Source organism: Callorhinchus milii, unplaced genomic scaffold (assembly GCF_018977255.1).
Source record: "Callorhinchus milii isolate IMCB2004 unplaced genomic scaffold, IMCB_Cmil_1.0 Scaffold31, whole genome shotgun sequence".
NCBI lineage: Eukaryota > Metazoa > Chordata > Chondrichthyes > Chimaeriformes > Callorhinchidae > Callorhinchus > Callorhinchus milii.
Genome location: NW_024704772.1, coordinates 680,779 through 700,361, shown reverse-complemented (window position 1 = coordinate 700,361; position 19,583 = coordinate 680,779). Strand labels below are relative to the sequence as shown.

Sequence of the window (19,583 nt, the reverse complement as noted above, 5' to 3'; positions counted from 1 at the left end):
CACTTCTCCGTACGGCGACGACATGCACTTTCCAACTCTTGCTCAGTGCCACCGGTGTGTGTTTAGGGGGACCCTCAGCTCTGAGCTCGCGCTTGTGTCCGAGTGTGTGTGTGTGAGAGAAAGCCCGCGCGTGGCAAGCAAACGACATTAACCGTGCTGTTGACATTACGCTGTAAGCCCAGTACTGTATCACAGATGGCGTCTGACGCGGCGATGCTAAGTCAGGCCACTTCCTCGAGACAAATAAAAAACCCATTGAGGTATAAAAATAGTGGTTTACACTTCATTACTTTGTGCAACTCCGGGGAGAGGGAGAGGGAGAGAGACAACACTTTACAACTACACAATTCACTCGGTTCACGCTCGAGAATGCCTGCAGTCAGGCAGCAATTATTTTTTTTTGTCGTCGTCGGTACGTCGAGGTGTAAGTAACCCTGCAGAGCACCGTGACTTATATCACGTCGTCGAGCCGTCTCGAAGCGCTTCCCGATTGTGCGGGCGCGGGAGCCCGGCCGCCCGTGTGGGCAGTCGGCTGCCGCCTTTCTCCCCACTCGATGGGACAGTCGCTACGGTTTAACGGTAATATTGCTTGGGAGACGCCTCGAAGAGGTGATAAGGCACTGCGTTCAAATGCAACGTTTATTACCATTATTATTATTATTAATCCCATTACTTGCCAAACCCATCCCGGCCCTGAACTCAGCCGTCAACACAGCACGTACCGACTCCACACCCAAACCTTCACCACAATCCCTCGACCCCACCCCCCCCACCACTCCCCTTTGATTCCCCCGGTGGGGTGGGTGGGTGGGGGGGGGTTGGGTTTGCGAATCTTTTAATCTTTTCCAAGTTGAGGCGCGGATCAGCCGGCAGTGATCTAGAACGGCGGATGCGCCGAGCAAATTGGTCAAGCACCGGCAACAGGCAGTGAGCGAGCGGACCCGATGGGCCGAAGGTGTCCCTCGTCGGAAAATAGGTCCAGATAACGCAGTCCGCGGAGATTCATCCACACGCCACCGCCACCACCGCAAACCGTTTCCGAGTGCCGGTCACTGGGAGGAATGACCCTGCAGAAGTTTTATGAAGCCGGCAAACAGGCCGACAGCCAACACCGCTCCCATCATGGCCAGAACAACCGGCTATGTGCGGAGGAGAGAGAGGGAGAGAGGAAGAGAGAGAGAGAGCAGAGTGAGTGAGCGACTCAAGTGGGAGACCACAGCAAATGACATTTACGCAGCACCTTTCGTGTTATCTAAAGAAAATCATCCTTTCTTTAATGACATTGTGACGGTATCAGGACTGTTCGGTCACCCCGTGTACGAGACCCCATCGCAGAACCTGGAACACACCACACACTGCACCCATACACACAGTTGCACCCCCCACCCCCACCTCCACCAAATACTCACCCAGCCCCCTATCCTTTCGATCCAAGGGACCACAGTCGTCAGGATAAAGCTTCCTGCCCACTTCTGAAAGGTCACGAAGGATTCGCTTTCCAGAATCTGTCACGGCACAAAAATCCTATGAACAATAACGATAGGAATCCCGGGGTTTGACCCGGCGCCCGATCACGTCGTTGAGACGTGTAGAAGTGCTTCGCAGGACACGCTGTAAGGTTTAATGTGGTGACTGTGTATTTTGTGGGCGAAAGGCGGCAGCCAGCAGTGTCCCACAAACAGCTTAGCGTACATACACGCACACACAGACAGACACACTCACGCACACACAGACACTCAGCCGCTGGTCAGTTTCGTTGCTCACCATCGGTAAGAACATCTTAGCCAATTGGAAGAACATGAAGACGGTGCCACCTCCACCAACACCTGCTGAGAAAAGTGCCATCGACACGTTCTTCAGCATTTCCAGAGGGCTCTTGGATTTGCTCAGCAGAGACTTGACAGCTCTGTGCGGAGACAGCGCAGGCTGATGACAACGACAACAACCCTCGCCTCCGACCCAGCGCCTTTAATCGCGCCCTCGAGACGTCTCAAAGCGCTTCGCAGGACGCACTGTCGAGTGGAGCGACTGTGCGTTCCGTGGGTGGAAGGCGGCAGCCGATTGATTAATTGCGCACAGCGGCGTTCCCCGCGCACAGCGGTGGGTTTTGAGTGACCACCTTATTGACTTATTTGAAGGGATTATTATCCCCGGAAAAGCGAATACGCCAAACGATCGACTAACAACCGGATTCCTACTGACTGCTCAGTAAACAGAGGTGTGGGTGTGTGCGCGCGAGTATGTGTGTGTGTGTGTGCGCGCGAGTGTGTGTGTGTGTGTGTGTGTGGAGTAAGGAAACTCGCGCGAGTGTGTGTTTGTGGAGAGAAACTCACTTGATGAACTCAGGATTCTGCTCGAGATCCTGTCCGAACTTTTGGAAAACCGCCAGCTCCTGCGAGATATCCTGCTCACAGCCCCCCGAGGCTCCAACCGGGCCCCACACCGACACCGAGCCCCCGGGCTCCCGCCTCGCACACTCTGCCCCTCTGCGTCCCAACCTCCGATCTCTGTTCACGTAGCTGAGGGGAAGAGGAGCCGGAAGAACGTTAATAATAACAATCAGAACAACAACAATAACCTTTAGATTTAACACAGCGCCTTATCGCGTCATTGAGACTTTCCAAGGAGCTTCACAGCACGTACCGTAAAGTGTAGTGACTGTGCGTGTTCTGCGGGCGAAACACGGCAGCCAATGGCGCCCAGCGATGTCCCCACAAACAGCCGTGGGATTGGGTGACCACGTTACTTAGTTAGCTTTGCGAGGGGATCATTACCCCTGAAAAAGCAATACGCCAATCAACTAACAACAGGGTTCCTACTTACTGCTGGTAAACACAAGCGTGTGTGTGTGTGCGTGTGTGTCTGTATGTGCGCATCTGTGTGTGTGTGCGCGCGTGTGTGTGTGTGTGTACTCGTGTGTGCGAGTGAGTGTGTACCCGTGTGTGCGCATGTGTGTGTGTGATTGTGTATGCGTGTGTGTGAGAGTGTGCGTGTTTGTGAGTGTGTAATGAGGAAACAACCTAACACAATACTAAGTGATATCTGGGTGGTGGCGTCTCCGACATTGGGCAGAAGGTTCGGTCCCCGCCCGGGAATCGAACCCCAGGTCCTCTCGCTTGCGAGGCGAGTGCGTGCGTGAACCAGATGGGTGAAGGTGAACCTCGTTTACCTCCAAAAGAGGTGCCCGGTCCGCTGAGCCTCGGCGCGCCCAGCCACCTCCTCCTCCTCTGGGCTCCGGCTGTAGCTGGGGCCGTTACAGAAAGCCGCGTGTTCCTCGATGTCGGCAGCCGGGAATCGCAGGCCGCACAGGGGGCAATCCTGCTCCATCCCCCCGGCCCTGAGCGTCTCTGTACAACACACAGCGGAGATAGCACAAACATACGGTCAATTCACTTTACGGTCTATCCTGTGAAGCGCTTTGAGACGTCGAGAAGACGTGAAAAGCGCTACATCAAATGCGAGGATTATTATTATTATATTATTATTATTAACGCGAGGGGGGAGGCTGAGGGAGGGAGAGAGGGAGAGAGAGACACACACACAAAGACAGAGTGTGTGGGGGGGGCTGGAGATAGATAAGAGAGGGAGCGTGAAAGTTGGCAATTTCTCCCCGGTCTGGAATGGGGCGCACACTCTCCTCTCCCAGTCGTCGACAGCACTTAACCCGATCCTGGAGAACGTTTTCTCACCGTGGCTCTCACCTCCTTTGGCTGCCCGCTGCCCGTCCTGTTCCCGGCTCCCTCCCTCGCCCGCTCCCTCGCTGGGCTGGTCCTCTTCCCCCGGGGTGGTTCTGCTGTAACAGTGCCAGGCGTGACACTCTATCTTGCTCTTGGGATACACGTTCCCGCACAACGGACACTCCATCCCGTCCCTCCCTGGCAATGAAGCAATGCCACGACCGATCACGTCTTCAGGACTCCCAGCCCTGTCCGTCCGTCTGTCAAATATGAGGAAGAATCTGAACGAAACGGTTAATCTCTCCTAATTTTACTAACTAAACCTGGAAGCGGTGAGTGAAAGGGTTAATCTTGGCCACAATGGCACAACAGGAGGAGACAGTTCAAGATCCTGATCCTCACCGTCAAAGCCCCTCCACGATCTTGCTCCCCCCGCCCCCAGCCCCCCACCACCCCACCCCACCCCACCTCTGGGACCTCCTAACCCCCTACCACCCCGTTTGCTCCCTCCGCTCAGCGGGCACCGGCCTGCTTCACTACCCCCCCCCCCACCTCCTCGCTCGCCCCACTATCGGCGGGCGGGGCCTTCTGCCCACTCTGCCCCCGCCCTCTGGAACTCCATCCCGCAGTCCCTCCGCCTCGCCCCCTCCCTCGCCACCTTCAAGACCCCTCTCAAGAAGCTCCTCTTCGACCATGCTTTCGATCTCCCTGCTTCCCCCCCTGCCCTCTGCCCTCCACCCTGACCCCCAGCTCTGTCTGTCCAGCGCCTTGGGACGTCCTCCTGATGTGAAAGGCCTTTACACATGTAATGTCGTTGTTGTTGTTGGAATACACGTTCCCCCACAATGGACACTCCATCTCGTCCCTCCCCGGCAATGAAGTAATGCATAGAAATGTATAGAAAGTAATGTATAGAAACCTATAAGCTCATCAAAGGGCATAGAGTGGATAGTGGGAGATTGTGTCCCCCGGTTGGAGAAACTAAAACCGGGGGTCACAACCTTAAAAATCAGAGGCCAACCCTTTCGCACTGAGTTGAGGAAGAACTTCTTCACTCAAAGGGGTGAATGTATGGAACTCACTACCCCAAAGGGCTGTTGACGCTCAGTTCTTGAACATATGCAAGACTGAGAGAGATAGATTTCTTATTGCAAAAGGGATGAAGAGTTATGGGGATAAGGCAGGGGCGGGGTGGAGGCTGGGGAGTGGGGGGAGGCTGGGGTGGGGGATATGGGGATAAGGCAGGGGCGGGGTGGAGGCTGGGGAGTGGGGGGAGGCTGGGGTGGGGGACATGGGGATAAGGCAGGGTCAGGTTATGAGCCGGAGTTAGATTAGAAGATCAGCCACGATTGAAAGGCGGGGCAGAGGCTCGAAGGGCCGAATGGCCTCCTCCTGCTCCTACATGTTATGGTATGTTATGTTGTTGTTTCTGGATCAAAGGATTAATCTGCTCTGGACAGTGAAACCCAGTGAAAGGGTTCATCCCGCCCACCCGCCCACCCTCCCCGCCAGCCAACGTGAAGTGTGGGTTTGATATATAACCGAGGTGACGGGGATCGGGTTGACAGCCATCGCTGGTTTCGGAAGCTTCTTTGCTCTATGTAGTTTCTCTGTACGGCTGAGATTAATGTTTTGTCCTTTTCCAGGAATACTGTGTTTGTGCGTGTGACGAGAGTCTGGGTGACTCTCCTCTCCCCCCCCCCACCCACCTGCCTGGACTCAGCTGATAAAAATGGCAACCACATTGTGCAATGGAATGACACCATTGCACGGCTGTGTTTCCAATCAGGGCGCGGAGGAGGGTGGTTCCCAGTGACTTAACAGCGAGACAGTACTGCTGGCTATCACAGCTCAGCACGGATCAGCCAGGGAGCCCAGACCACAGAGGTAGGACAGCCTTCGACCCTCTGACACTCGGAGATAGAGAGAGAGAAAGTGAGAGGGGGGGAGACAGAGAGGGAAAGGAGTGTGAGAGAGAGCGAGCAGGTGCGAAAGAGTACGTATGTGTGTGAGAGAGAGGAGAGAGAGAGAGAAAGAGAGGGAGGAAAGAGACAAAGGAGTGTGCGAGAGAGAGTAAGAGAAGAGTGGGAGCGAGAGATTGAGGCAAACAAGGACGCTGTATTGACGTGTTGAGAGGGAGGGAGTGAGAGAGCGAGAGAGAGAGAGAGAGAGCGAAGTAGGGTAGACACAGAGAGGATGTTTCCACTTGTGGGGGAGCCCAACCCCGGGGGCCAAAGGTATCAAATGGTCACCAAAAAATCAAATAGGGAAGTCAGAAGGAACTTCTTTACTCAGAGACTGGTGTACCGCAAGGAGTAATTGAGGCGAACGGTAGAAGAGAAGAGAAGGGAGAAAGGATTGTGTGAGTGTGTGAGAGAGAGAGAGAGAGAGAGAGCGAAGAGAGCGGGAGGGAGGGAGGGATGGAGAGAGAGGGGGAAGCGAACAAGGACACGAAATGGAACGATTTTACTGGTGGGACAGAGAGAGCGATTTGGAGCACTCGCAAGCCTCAGAGACAGCCAGAGAGAGCACACAGGTCAGCCACCGGGAGGTCAGTGGGACTATCCAGGGAGTTCATGGAGCTGGGGGGGGGTGGGGGCCCAACAACAACAACAACTTGCACTTATATAGCAAGCCAGAGGACCTGGGTTCGATTCCCGGGCAGGGAGAAACCTTCCTCCTGGTGTGAAAGGCGCTACGCAAATGTAATTTTGTATTGTTTCGCATCGCGGACAAATTTCCTGACTCCACAAACTCACGCGTCGCTGTTTACTCAACAACAACGGCGACAAAATGACATTTATAGAGCGCCTTTCACGTCGGGAGGAACCTGGCGCTCAGTAGGCACCCGGTTGTTGGTCGATTGGCAGATCGCTTTCCCCGGTGGTAATAATCCCGTCTAAACAAAAATAAATGTAATAAATAAATAATAATGCGGTCACTTCAATCCACGGCTGTTTGTGGGGACGTCGCGGGGCGCAATCGGCCACCGCGTTTCGCCCACAAAATGCACAGTCACTGCAGTGTACAGCATCTTCTGCGAAGCGCTTTGAGACGACTCGAGGACGCGATGAGGCGCTGTGTCAGGATTATTATTTCTATTATTATGTTGTTATTATTATTATTATTTCCAACCTCTCCATAGGCCCCTGGGATGTCTACAGGCCCAGACTCTGGCCTCGCCCCGGGGAAGGGACAGGCAGCCGAGCTGATCCGCAGGAGCAAGGAAGCCAAGGGGTTTGCCTACTGCCCTTACAGCAAGTTCCGTGTGGGAGCTGCCTTGCTGACCAGCGCGGGCAAAGTATTCACCGGTAACAACAACAGCAACTTACATTTATACAGTGCCCAACACACAGGGCAGCGAGCGTCCCAGACTTGCTTCCTCGGTGAAACTCTCCAACTCTCCCTCTCTGTGTACCTCATACTCTCTCCGCTCCTCTCTCTCTCCCTCCCTCCCTCCCTCTCTCCCTCCCTCCCTCCCTCCCTCGCTGCTTACATAAAGTTTCCTGAAAGGCCTTTTCTGTCAATCTGTAAAGAGTTGGGAGCCGGTGAGGACAAAGGCCGTGGCGCTATGCAAGCAAAGACTGAGAGCGTGTGTGTACACGTGTGTGTGTCTGTATGTGTGAGTGTATATATATATATATGTGTGTGTGTGTATATCTGTGTATGTGAGTGTATAGCTGTGTGTGTGTTTGTATCTGTGTGTATATATATATGTCCTCCCGACTTGAAAGGCGCTATACAAATGTAATCTTGTTGTTGTTGTATGTGTGTGTGTGTGTATATACATGTGTGTGTGTATCTGTGTGTGTATATCTGTGTATGTGTGTGTGTGTGTGTATGTAAGTGTGTGTGTGTGTATATATGTATGTGTTGTGTGTATATATATATGTATGTGTGTGTGTATGTGTGTGATTATATGTGTGTGTGTGTATGTATGTGTGTGTATGTGTATATATATGTATGTATAAATGTGTGTGTGCATGTGTGTGTGTGTGTATGTACGTGTGGGGTGGGGGGGTGGGAGAGACTTGCTGTGTGCAAATTTGCTGCCTCGTTCACTTACCAAACAAACAGTCACCACACTTTACAGTAGGTTCCTGAGAACCACGTTGAGACTACTATATTTTGTGGGCGAAACGCGGAGGCCAATTGTGCACCGCAGCGTCCCACAAACTGTCTTGGATTGAGTGAATATAAAAAAATGTAAAATTTTTTTTTTTAAAGGGATTATTATCCCCAGAAAAGTGATCCGCCAATCGACGAACAACCTACCAGTTACCAGGTAAACAGAGGCGTGCGTGGGGAGTAAGGAAACTGCCTAAGGTTTTGTCCCGCCTGGTAATGGAGCCCAGGTCCTCTCGCCTGTGAGGCGAGGGTTCTCACCACTGAGCTACAGGGCTTTCCGTGCACGGTTTCCGTGGAGTTTCCACGTGGAGGTGGGAACGCCTGGAATCCTCAGTTTGGTTTGGAGACTCTTAAGCAACGCATACAATAACGTGACTTTATATACTTTTGATTCCAGGCTGCAATGTAGAGAACGCATCCTCCAACCTGGGAATCTGTGCTGAGAGAGCAGCCATACAGAAGGCGGTTTCAGAAGGTCACTTAAACTTCGAGGCGATTGCCATCGCAAGGTGTGAACAGCCTTTGTTAAAACGACATGAAGGGACACAGGAACAGGAGGAGGCCATTCAGCCCCTCGAGCCTGTTCCGCCATTCTATAAGAATCGAGGCTGATCTGTACCTCAACTCCAATCACCCGCTTTTGCAATTATCAGGGAGATCAGGAGGAACTTCTTCACACACACAATATATAAATCTTCCTTACAAACCCTCTTAATTACCGATCGCTTTCAACGTACCTTCTGCTCTGACCCCAGTGCCGCTCTGTTCTCTTGCAGTGACTTGAAGGATCAGTTTATCTTTCCGTGCGGAGCCTGTAGACAAGTCATGAGAGAGGTAGGTCCATTATTATCATTATTATTATGATGATGATGGTGGTGGTGATGTGGTGTTCCCTGTAGCTCAGTGGTTAGAGCAATCGCCTCGCAAGCGAGAGGACCCGGGTTCGATTCCCGGACAGGGAGAAATGTTGGGCAAGTTTCCCTACCAAACACACACACACTCCTCTGTTTACCAGCAGTGAGTAGGCAGTTGTAAGCAACGGTAAGCAGTTGTTAGTCGATTGTCGAACTGCTTTTCTGGGGGTAATAAACCCTTCAAAATAAGTAATAATAATAATTTAGTCGATGACAATCTATGACTGTTTGGGGGTCACTGCTGTGTGCAAATTGGCTGCTCTCGTTTGTGAGAAATCACTGAAGTCAATGGTTCCTGTATTTTTCCCCCTCCCTGACCCCCACTTCCTTGTCTGCAGTTTGGAACTGATTGGGTTGTTTACCTGTCGGCACCAGATGGCACATACAAAGAGATGACGGTTGAAAATCTTTTGCCGATGTCTTTCGGACCGGACGACCTGAAAAAGAGCAAAGTGACAGAAGACAATTAACTGTGTGTGTGTGTGTCCATCTATGTGACTGCGTGTTTGTGTGTTTATGAATGAGTGTGTGTGTGTGTCCATCTATGTGACTGTGTGTCTGTGTGTGTGAATGAGTGTGTGTGTGTCCATCTATGTGACTGTGTATGTGTTTGTGAATGAGTGTTTGTGTGTCCATCTGTTTGACTGTGTGCGCACGAGTGAATGAGTGTGTGTGTCAGTGAGAATGAGTGTGTGTGTGGGTCTGTGTGTCTGTCCGTCTGTGCGTATGAGAGAGACAGAGAGAGTGAATGAGTGCCAGTGAGATATAAAACAGACGGTTACAGTATAACAGGGAGATTAGGAGGAACTTCTTCACACACATACACAGAGGCCACGAGAAGGTGGATCTCTCTGCTGGAAGCTGTGATTCAAGCAAAAGTACTTAAGAGGAAATGTGATGGAAAAGGAGAGGGGAATATTAGGGGAGGGGGTGAGGGTCTCATGTGGAGTACAAACACCGGCACAGACTGTTTGTGCTAAGTCTTCCTTGCTCATCACGGTTCAATGTAAATCTAAACCCCGGGGGTGGGGGCGAGGGGGGAATATCTGTCCACAGATCCTTCCCTTCACTGTGGGGATTGAACCCTCTTCTCTCTCGGGGCTCCACACTACACACTACATGCCAATCATTCACCGGGGCTTTGCCCCCTTTTGATATGAAACGTCCGTACGAAAATAAACCCTTCCATCAAATTTACCGGGAGTTATTTTACTGTATACGTTTCGCCCGCAAAACATGCAGTCAACTCACTTTACAGTGCATCCCGTGAAGCGCTTTGAGACGTCCCGAAGACCTGACAAGGCGCTCGATCAAATGCAAGGATTATTATCATTAATATATTAAACAAATCAAATTTTTGGACACAAGAACTTTTGAGCCCCGGCAGGTTTCCTCATTGGTCAATTGCTGGTTGTTAAGTCGGTTGGCGGATGGCTTTTCGAGTGCAATCATCCCTCCGAACAATTTTGTTTTGAATTTTTTTTAAATTTAATTTATTCATTCAGTTATTTACTTATTTATTTGAAAACGGTCACTTTCAATCCGCGGCTGCCGGCGGGGGTCCCCTGCCGTGTGCTATCGGCTGCTTCGTTTCGCCCGCAAAACACACCGACAGATAATAACTCCCCAAAGAGGAACCCCAAAGGTTAATAGTCACCCGACTGTAAGAGTGACGTCGTGAATGTGTCAACGCCCACAATCCAACATTCTTTGGAGACCGTAGCTGTGACGTTTGGGAAAACCGACACCCGTTCCCGGTGCACAGACCGGTTTCTCTGCTGCCGAGAATCCGAATGATAAACAACCGTTAACAAAGCAGCGGCAGCTTTTACAACAGCAGCAGCAGCACCGAGCCGGGGGGTGGGGGGAGTTGGAGAGAGTGACGGAGGTGACTGCGATGGGCACAAGTCAAACAGGAAAGTCTTCAGGCACAACAACTTGCAGCGCAGGGCAATGTCTCGGAGCTCTGTACAGCGGAGCAAAGCAACACCTTATGTTCTTACGGGTACCAGCGTATAGTTTGGGACACGACACGTGGGATGGTGAAGGCGAACTGGACGGACCTTGGTCTTGTTTCGCCCGGCAAGTGCTTGTGTTGTTACGTTCCAACAACAACTTGCCAGGGAGAGATGGAGAGGATGCGTGTGTGTCTGTGTGGGGTTCACGTCGGGAGGAACACAGTTCAGAGAGACATTCCTTTGGCAACAGGCACCCTACGAACATAAGTCACGCCTTTAAGGGGGGGGGTGGGGGGGGCCCGATGTTCCGATGGTTAATCTCGCTGCGATTACTGTACTGTGCACTTCCCTTACGGGTTAAAGATCAATAACTGCAATCCTCGCATTTCACACAGCGCCTTATCACATCGTCGGGACGTCTCAAAGCGCTTCACAGGATACACTGTCCAGTGCAGTGGCTGTGTGTGTTTTGTAGGCAAAACGCGGCGGAACAATTGCTCCCAGCGACGTGCCCACAAACAGTCGTGGAGCGAGTTATATTAGGGGATCGTTGGCCACGACACCGGAAGAGAAACTCCTTTCTCTTTTCAATTAGCCCCGTGGGAGATCTTTAATCTTTTCAGCGCCTTGGGTCGTCCTCCTGACGTGAAAGGCGCTTTATAAATGGAATCTTGTTGTTGTTGTTGTTGTTTAATGTCCACCTGAACAAGCAGACGGTTTAATGTCTCTTCCGAATGATGGGCCAATGTAAATGGGACCCCCCCCCCCCTCCACACACACACACACAAAGAGGTACTTGGATGAACATAGCAACAGGAGAGCATTCAAGGCATCAAGCCAACTCCACATTACATTAAAATGCCATCAGATCACTAACTCGCTAAACCCTAAATAACCTTACACAAATCACTGTGAGAGAGAGAGTGTCTGACACGCACAGAACCGCAGCAGCTAATTAATAACACACACCAGATTAGTATTATTATTATTATAATTTTTAAGGGATTATCACCTCCCTCCCCCCCCCGGCAAAGTGATCCTGGCAATCGACTAACAACCGGGTTCCTACTTACTGCTAAGTAAAGTGTGTTGTGGGTTAAGGAAACTTGTCCCAACATTTCGCCCTGCCCGGACGGGAATCGAAACCGAATCCTCTCACCCGCCAGGCGAGTGCTCGATCCACTAAAGATACTGGGACTCCACAATCAGAGAGAGAGAGAGAGAGAGAGAGAGAAAGAAAAGAGAGAAGGGTTCAAGTAAGTTTTGAGACTGCGAACGGGAAACCAAGCGATCTAAAAATAAACAGCGTCTCACTTACTCGCTCGCTCACGGGTGATATATATGGCCCTCTCGAAGAGTCCTATTGTGCTGAACGGCAGGACTGGACTGAATGGGCAGCACACACCCGCTGTCAACAGGGACCGTCATCATCCAACAAAAGAATCCAGACGAAAGCCCTCGGGGAGGGGGAGGAGTGAAAAAATAATTAACGCCTGCAGATCAGTAACCCTTTCCCCGCTTTTTAAACAGGAGCAGGAATGGGACAGCCTGGCTCAGGCGATAGCAAACTGGCCTGCAAAGTCGTGGGGTCAATGTCTCTCTCGGTCCACACCACCCCATCCCCCTGACAGTTGAGGACTTTGTCCGCCAGGCATCGCAAGAGTCTCGAACCGAAGGTTACCCTAAAAAAAAAACGAGACTGGTAAAGCACACAACAAAAGGCACCGTGATTTTACCAGAGATGGACCTGGCCCACAAAAACAGTGCCTTCACTTTACGGCGTATCCCGTGAAGCGCTTTGAGACGTCTCGAAGAGGTGATAAGGCGCCGTATCAAATGCCAGGATTATTATTATTATTTTGATTAATCCCCTCAAGCACCTTTGAGACGTCATCTTGGGACGTGTGCGAAAGGCAAGGACGGTTGTGATTACAAAAGCGAGATGGGGGCGAATCGGACGACTCCAGGCGCAGGGACACAGAAACAGGCGGCTCAATCCAATTTGCCTGCCGCTGTTTAATTCACCACACAAGCCTCCACCCCTCCTGCCTTGCTCTCTCTCTCTCTCTCTCTTTCTTTCTCTCGCTCATGTATGTAACGAACCTTGCAGAACTGAAAGGGCGGTTCACACAACAAGACGGAGAACAGACCCGAGGAAGGGTGCGGGGGGGGTGAGGGGAGAAATCAGACCAGAGCTGAATTCCAGGCGGATTCTGGGAGTTCACACCAACCCTTACTATTAAAAATAACTCCCCTCTCAAACACGCACACGGCGTGCCGAGCGCAGACGCCAACCGCAGGGGGGAGTGCGAGTGCGAGAGAGGAAGCCCCAAAAAAATAAATCAAAATAACAGTAAAGCCACGGGGTTCAGGTTTGTCCGCGAAACCACACGTTTGAAACTCACCGCGGTGGGGAAAAAAATCAGCCGGTTCCGAGTCGCTAAGAATAATCCTCGCATTTGATAACAGCGCCTCGTCATGTTTCACGCCCTTGAGACGTCTCGAGCCTCTTCGCAGGATGTAGAGTGCAGTGACTGTGTATTTTGTGGGCGAAAAACGCGGCAGCCAATTGCGCACAGCAGTGTCCCCGCACGCAGTCGTGGATTGAGCGACCGGTTTTATATGGGGTGTGGTGGGGGGGGGGATGGTCAGCCGGGACCCCGAGAGAAACTCTTTCTCTTTTCGAAAAGTGTCGTGTGAGATCTTTAACATCCACCCGCACAGGCAGAAAGACGCCAATCGAGAGAGAGACAGAGAGAGAGAGAGAGAGAGAGGAAGGAAGGAAGGAAGGGGAAGAAAAAAAATCAGGATGAGACAGTAAACCGCTTGGTTCAATTCAAGTTTATTCTCGAAACCATAAAATATATGAAATTCACCGCGGTAGAAAAGAGCCCTTAGATGACGTTCAAGTTTTTGTTGGCCTGGCGCTTTGTGGTCTATATAAAAACACAGGGCACGAGTTTCCTTATTGCCCACAAACAACTAAAATAAAACCCTGAAGAAACCAGACTCCTGGTGGAAGTTTCTGCCATGAGTTGTATTAGCTACCATTCGAAGAGGGCTTGGGGTGTGTGTGGGTGGCTGGGGGGGGCGGGGGGGGTTTCGCGCGCATTTCATTCTAAAACAAAGTGGTCTCTCTTTTTTTTGGTCAGTTTCAGTTCACAGCTATTTTATCGCTGACACCATAAATACACACACACACACACATATATATATATATATATATAAGCCCAGGGCGACCGAAAAGTTGTGATACCACTACAATGTCTAATAAAGCCTTAAACAAAGGATATTCTTTTGAGATAACAGGGTAGTTATCACTAATGTTTGGTCACTCCGTGTGTAATAATCCTTAATAATGCTTGTATTTGATATAAAGCCTTATCATGTTTTCGAGACAACGACATCTCAAAGCGTTTCACAGGATATATATATATATATAGGGGGAGGAGAGGCGACTCTGCAGAAACCAGAGGCAGAAAGTGAGGTGCCCGGTGCTCTCTGCTCACTTCCCCCGTCGTCGCTCTCACCGAAGGCACCGGCGACCGGCAGACTGTGTCGCGGAATTGACGGTGTGGCTCTCGCTCCACTCTATTACAAACAGCACCAGAGACAAACCTCGCAGCGCGGAGAGAGCAGACAGTGACCTCCACTCCAACCCAATCCAATCCAACCCCCCACCCGCACACCGGAGACAGACAAACACAACCCAACGATACTGCGACCGCACACACACACACGCGCACACACACACACCCGCACGCACGCACACCGGCTGGTGGAAGGCGATGGGGTTGGAGGATGCAGTTACAGCCGTCTGTGCGTCCCGACGAGAGGACATAACCGGGCACTGAGGCAGCTGCACAACCCACGGCTCAGGGAACGAACACACACACGCACACACACACACGCACATACCACAATCCAGATTCAACATGTCCCCAAGGCTTCTGATGGCGACATTGGTGGGGCAATAGCGGCAAAGGAAGGAGGAGGAAGAGAGAGAACGGGGGAACGAGGGGAGGGAGGGAGAGAAAGAGGGTGTTTATTGTACCACAGGCACACGCTCCCGTGTGATGGGAGATGGGAGGCTCCACAGGAATGCCCCGCTCTCATACTGACGAGTTTACACAATTTCAGTACAGACCTATTACTCGAAACGGTACAACTATATATTTTAAAGGCAACATAATGTACTTGGGGGGGGGGGGGTTAGTAAACAGAGAAATGATGAGATAAGAGGGGAACTCGCCCCTGAATTAACGTAAAACACTGTACTTACAAAAACCTACGAAGGCAAAACCCTACACGGCTCTGTGATTAACGGGAGAGTCCAAGTCTACACTGTGGATGTGCCACATTGCCCGATAGGATCAAATGATTGATTTAGGGTTCAATCAATTCATTCTTCTTCTGTCAATCCACTTGGACCTGATTAAGGTTTAAGTTAACGTTTCCGGAGCTCGAACTCTTAAAGCGCGGCTTCCCTCAGCCAACCAGCCCCGCGATACCTGGGGGCAAAGGGTCCAAACAAGGAATGTGTGTGTGTGTGTGTGTGTGTGGGGGGGGGGGGGAGAGAGGGAGGGAGAGAAGAGAAAAACAAACAGGTTTACAAAATACTGCATATAATTTTTTTTAAAAAATGAGGTATATTTAACACTACCATTTTCTCTGCTCCCCCCAACTCACCATCAGTAGCTCTTAAAAGTGTACCCACCCACCGCCCATCCAGAGACAAACGAGGGCGCGCTATGCCCCATCTCTCCCCCCCCCCTCCAATAGAGGAAACACACACGCTCGCTCTCTGAGGCTCTCCCCCCCCACCCCATATTCCCCCCCAGCTCAGGCCCTTCGCTCCGCCGCGACACAACAGAGAGAAAAAAAAATTCGCTCAAAAAAAATCGTCTCTTAAAATAAAAAAACAGGTGGTCGTTACCTAAAGGGCACAGAGAACCTCCCTCTCTACCCCCCCCCCCACCCCTCAGCAAACAAGCCAACTTGCGAGGCATTCCCATTCATTTAACCCACCCCTCCCTCGTCCCTTTAAATCCTCTTGTGGGCCCCGATGATTCCCCCCCAAACGGCTTCAGTCCTCCCCACACCGAGAGAGGCTTTGAGCCTGTGCTTCCGAGCGCCCCCGGACGCCAAGGCACGGTTTGACGTTGATACCACATACAACAAAACAGGCAGCTTGTAGTTTATTCCCTGCACTGAGTGGGCTGGTGGGTTGGCGGGGGGGGGGGGGGGGAAGAGGAGGGTGAGGGGCAGCCGGGAAGGCAATAAGAGCACAATAGCACCAGACATCTTCCCCCATCGCACCTCCCCCACCCCCCCCTCCTTACTGCAGCGCTCTCAACACACAAAATAACACACACACACACAACAGAGACACTCGTATATAAAAGTAAGACATCCTACTCCGCGCCCTTGGCACCAACAAGAGGAGCGGTGAGATAAGGCAGCAGGTTAGACAGTGAACCCTGCTCACGTCAGCAGGTACTGGGGGAAGAAACGGTCAATCAATAGGTGGTCACCCACCCCTCCCTCCCCGATGCAAGGCGGAGTGCGGCAGAGAGGTCGGCTCTGTGACGGTTGTCTGGTTGTCCTGTAAAGGGACCATCACTGTTGTGTGTGGGAGGCCGAGGTGCCGGCGTCGTTGCCCTCAGCAATAACAAGGGGCGGAGGGTCGGGATCGGGATGGCTTTTGGGGCTGTAAATCGATTAGAAAAATTCGCTGTTGGCAGCTCGTCTTCAGCTGCTGCGAGGGGTCACGATGGAGGGGGGGGCAGACGAAGGTTCACGCCTCTCACCATTGCGGTTGGGGGGGGGGTGTGCGCTTGAGGTTCTCCCCGCCACACACACACACGCGCACGCATTAAGACTTCCACCGCACCACCACGAGGGTAGTGATGACCCCCAGGATGAAGATGCTGACAGTCTGCCAGGTCGGGGTGCCGAGGATAGCATCCTGGGGAACAGATAAACAAGAACAGACACGTTCGGAATCCTCCTGTTCGACATCACAAATAACAACAATCCTTGTGTTTGACGTACGGCCTTTCGGGACTTCTCCAAAGCGCAGCGACTATTTGTGCGTACGTGTGGGTTGGGGGGAGAGACGAGGCAGATCATTTTGCAAACAGCAAATCCGATCGCTTGGGGGGTCCGGGAACTAAGAGGGCCCCCAACGAGGCTTGACCTCTTCCCGCCCACTCTCTCCTCCTCACCCTCCGTCTGTCTCTCTCTATCCTCTCTCCCACCGAAAAACATTTCCTTGTTGTTCCAAAGCCCCACCGCTGTAGACGCGAAAATAAGGCTCAGGAAAAAAAAATCCCCGAAAAAGACGTAATAATAATCCTTGCATTTGACACGGCACCTTATCGTGTCTTTGTGACGTCTCAGAGCGCCTGACCGGATACACTGCAAAAGTGACCGTGTGTTTTGTGGTCCCGCCCCGGGAACCTGCAGACACCCACACCGAGCACGTCAAAGTGTCCGACGCGGAGAGGCGAGAGCGCCGACACTGAACCACGAAGACCACGAGCATCGGGAATGAAACGCGCAGTGAGAGCGACAGCGAGACTCACCCAGCCACCGTGCTCCCGGATCCACTGGAGGATATTCTCTTGGATGTATTCCAGAGTCCACGTGATTATGGTCTGGATCAGCTCTGGGAGCTTCTGGCACACGGCCTGTCAAACGGAGACGCCAGACATTGGTCACACGTACAAAACCAACCGGTGGGGGGGGGGAGAAGAGGGGAGTAACAAGGCAGCTCGCAGATCAACAACAACTTGCATTTACATAGCGCCCTCCACGCCAGACGGAGTCTAGATCGCAGGGGTTACGATGCAAACGCGGCAGCTCTCTGACTGACTGTCCCCGAGCCACAGGAAACAGGGCCCCACCTTGACGACGAACTTGCAGGCAAAGTAGAAGAGAGTGACCACTCGTCCCCAGTTGATGACTCCATCGGAAAACAGCTCCTTGGCCACTTGGAAGAAGGTCTCTTTGGGGCAGCTGGTGGAAATCCTGTTGATCATCCTGTGTGTGGTGGGCAAAGAGAGTCGAGGGACAGGGTTTACAGTGCGGTCCTTAAAGTGAACAACAGGAGGGGTCGATCTTAGAGTCTGGGACAGAAGAGACAATCCACAAGTGGCTGAAGCCACAGAACCCCGATTATAAACAGTAATAAGTTCTAAACTCCCCCAGAATCTTGAATTCCTGCTGCCCGGGAACCCAGGTCCTCTCGCGTGAGAGGCGAGAGCTCTAACCTACAGGATTCCACTGTACAGATAGGAAGCCTCCTCCGCTACAGGCTACTGAGGACTGATTAGTGTAAAACAATCGTAATAACAACGACGACAATCCTTGCATTTGATATAGTGACTTAACAAGGCAGACTGGGCTGAGGTTACCTTTGCAACTCCACGTTGCCGTCCAGCTCATCCCCGATCTGTCGCAGGCAGACACCCAGCCTCTTCAAGCAGGGTTTATTCAGCTCGTCTGCCCGGCCCCCCAGGTCGGACACGGTGACGAGCACCTCGCAGTCCTCGGCACCTCTCTGCGTGCGATCCATGATAAACCTGAGGTTTAGATCAGGAGACTACCGTCAGCCAACCCGTCAACGCGCGACCTGAAGCCGAGCAGCAGCGCGAGGCGAGGACCCACAGGCTTCGGGGCTTCATACAATAATGATCCTTGCGGTCGATATTAGCGCCTTAGGTTTTGCTCCGCCGAGAATCAAACCCGGGTCCTCTCGTTTGCGAGGCGAGAGTGCTCTAACCAACAACAGCACCGACAACTTGCACCAACAACCTCCGCACCGGGTAGCGTCTCAGAGCGCTTATAGCAGCGGCGGAGGGGGGCACTGAGCTGCAGGACTCCGCCCTCCCAATCTGGTGATCCACATCCACCCGTTCCCTGTGGCGACAGCTCACAGCAGTCGGGGAAATGTCAGTCGTGTATGTGCAGAACCGGGGGATGGGGTTAACCACAGGTTACAATGTACAGTCAGTGTCTCTCACACACACACCATCACACACCACACACCCCCACACAACCCCTCACACACACTCACACACCACCCCTCACACACACCCCCACACACCACACCCCCCACACACACCCCCACACACACACCCCCTCACACACACCCCCCACACACACCCCCACACACCACCCCACACACCACCCCACACACACCACCCCTCACACACCCCCACACACCACCCCCTCACACACACACCATCACACACCACCCCTCACACACACACCCCCCCACACACACACACCCCCACCCCCACAAACACACCCCCACACACCCCCCCCACACACACACACCCCACACACACACCCCCACACACACACAACCCCTCACACACACACCCCCCCCACACACACACAACCCCTCACACACACACAACCCCTCACACACACTCACACACACCCCCACACACACACCCCCTCCCCTCCCCCCCCTCACGTACCCCCGCAGGAGGATGGCTCCGGTCTTCATGATGTCCTCACTCACCACATCTGAACAGAGGGGAAAACAAACCCAAGTGAGTGCGCGACGTCACTGAAGCGGACGATTCAGAACGACGGAGGCGCAGAGAGAGAGAGAGAGAGAGTCCGTCTCAAAAGAGAGGTCCCGTCGACCGCAGCGCAGACGGTCCCTCAAAATAACGTCCCTGAGAGGCGCCGAGAACAGTCACTACACCTCAACAACCACTCCCCATTCTTACCCATTGGTCGGAGTCCGTCTCCCGCCCCGGACCTGCACTGGGCCTCGGCTCCTCTCACCTGCCCCCCGGCCCCGGCCCCGGCCCCGCGGGGGGGCGCCCCGGCCCCGGCCCCGGCCCCGCGGGGGGGCGCCCCGGCCCCGGCCCCGGCCCCGCGGGGGG

The 19,583-nt window shown here is 52.7% G+C and overlaps 3 protein-coding genes across 6 annotated transcripts; 1 reads left to right on the top strand and 2 right to left on the bottom strand.

The window, feature by feature from the left end:
- Positions 1-831: 831 nt before the first annotated feature.
- Positions 832-9,144, bottom strand: LOC103190156. Of its 2 annotated transcripts, none has more exons than XM_007910844.2 (8): positions 9,082-9,144; positions 8,543-8,617; positions 3,690-3,937; positions 3,170-3,347; positions 2,334-2,519; positions 1,765-1,906; positions 1,410-1,505; positions 832-1,139 (listed from the first exon to the last, which is right to left on the bottom strand). In XM_007910844.2, exons 3-8 carry the CDS (start codon positions 3,862-3,864, stop codon positions 1,050-1,052), a joined length of 867 nt encoding a protein of 288 aa, XP_007909035.1. In that variant the 5' UTR covers positions 3,865-3,937; positions 8,543-8,617; positions 9,082-9,144; the 3' UTR covers positions 832-1,049. The 2 variants fall into 2 exon arrangements, with proteins under 2 accessions (XP_007909035.1, XP_007909036.1); XM_007910845.2 differs by having other exon boundaries at positions 3,702-3,937.
- On the top strand, positions 5,444-9,237 carry LOC103190157 (cytidine deaminase). 3 transcript variants are annotated; one of them, XM_007910848.2, is made up of 5 exons: positions 5,444-5,564; positions 6,823-6,988; positions 8,203-8,314; positions 8,582-8,639; positions 9,058-9,237. In XM_007910848.2, the coding sequence occupies exons 2-5, from the start codon at positions 6,832-6,834 to the stop codon at positions 9,187-9,189; spliced, it is 459 nt and encodes a 152-aa protein (XP_007909039.1). In that variant the 5' UTR covers positions 5,444-5,564; positions 6,823-6,831; the 3' UTR covers positions 9,190-9,237. The 3 variants fall into 3 exon arrangements, with proteins under 3 accessions (XP_007909039.1, XP_007909038.1, XP_007909037.1); XM_007910847.2 differs by lacking the exon at positions 5,444-5,564 and adding an exon at positions 5,722-6,213; XM_007910846.2 differs by lacking the exon at positions 5,444-5,564 and adding an exon at positions 6,071-6,228.
- A 6,691-nt stretch (positions 9,238-15,928) lies between these two features.
- On the bottom strand, positions 15,929-19,519 carry LOC103190154 (apoptosis regulator BAX). Its single transcript, XM_042345099.1, has 6 exons — positions 19,425-19,519; positions 19,167-19,215; positions 18,096-18,263; positions 17,586-17,721; positions 17,265-17,369; positions 15,929-16,645 (listed from the first exon to the last, which is right to left on the bottom strand). The coding sequence occupies exons 1-6, from the start codon at positions 19,426-19,428 to the stop codon at positions 16,553-16,555; spliced, it is 555 nt and encodes a 184-aa protein (XP_042201033.1). The 5' UTR covers positions 19,429-19,519; the 3' UTR covers positions 15,929-16,552.
- Between the last annotated feature and the right edge of the window lie 64 nt (positions 19,520-19,583).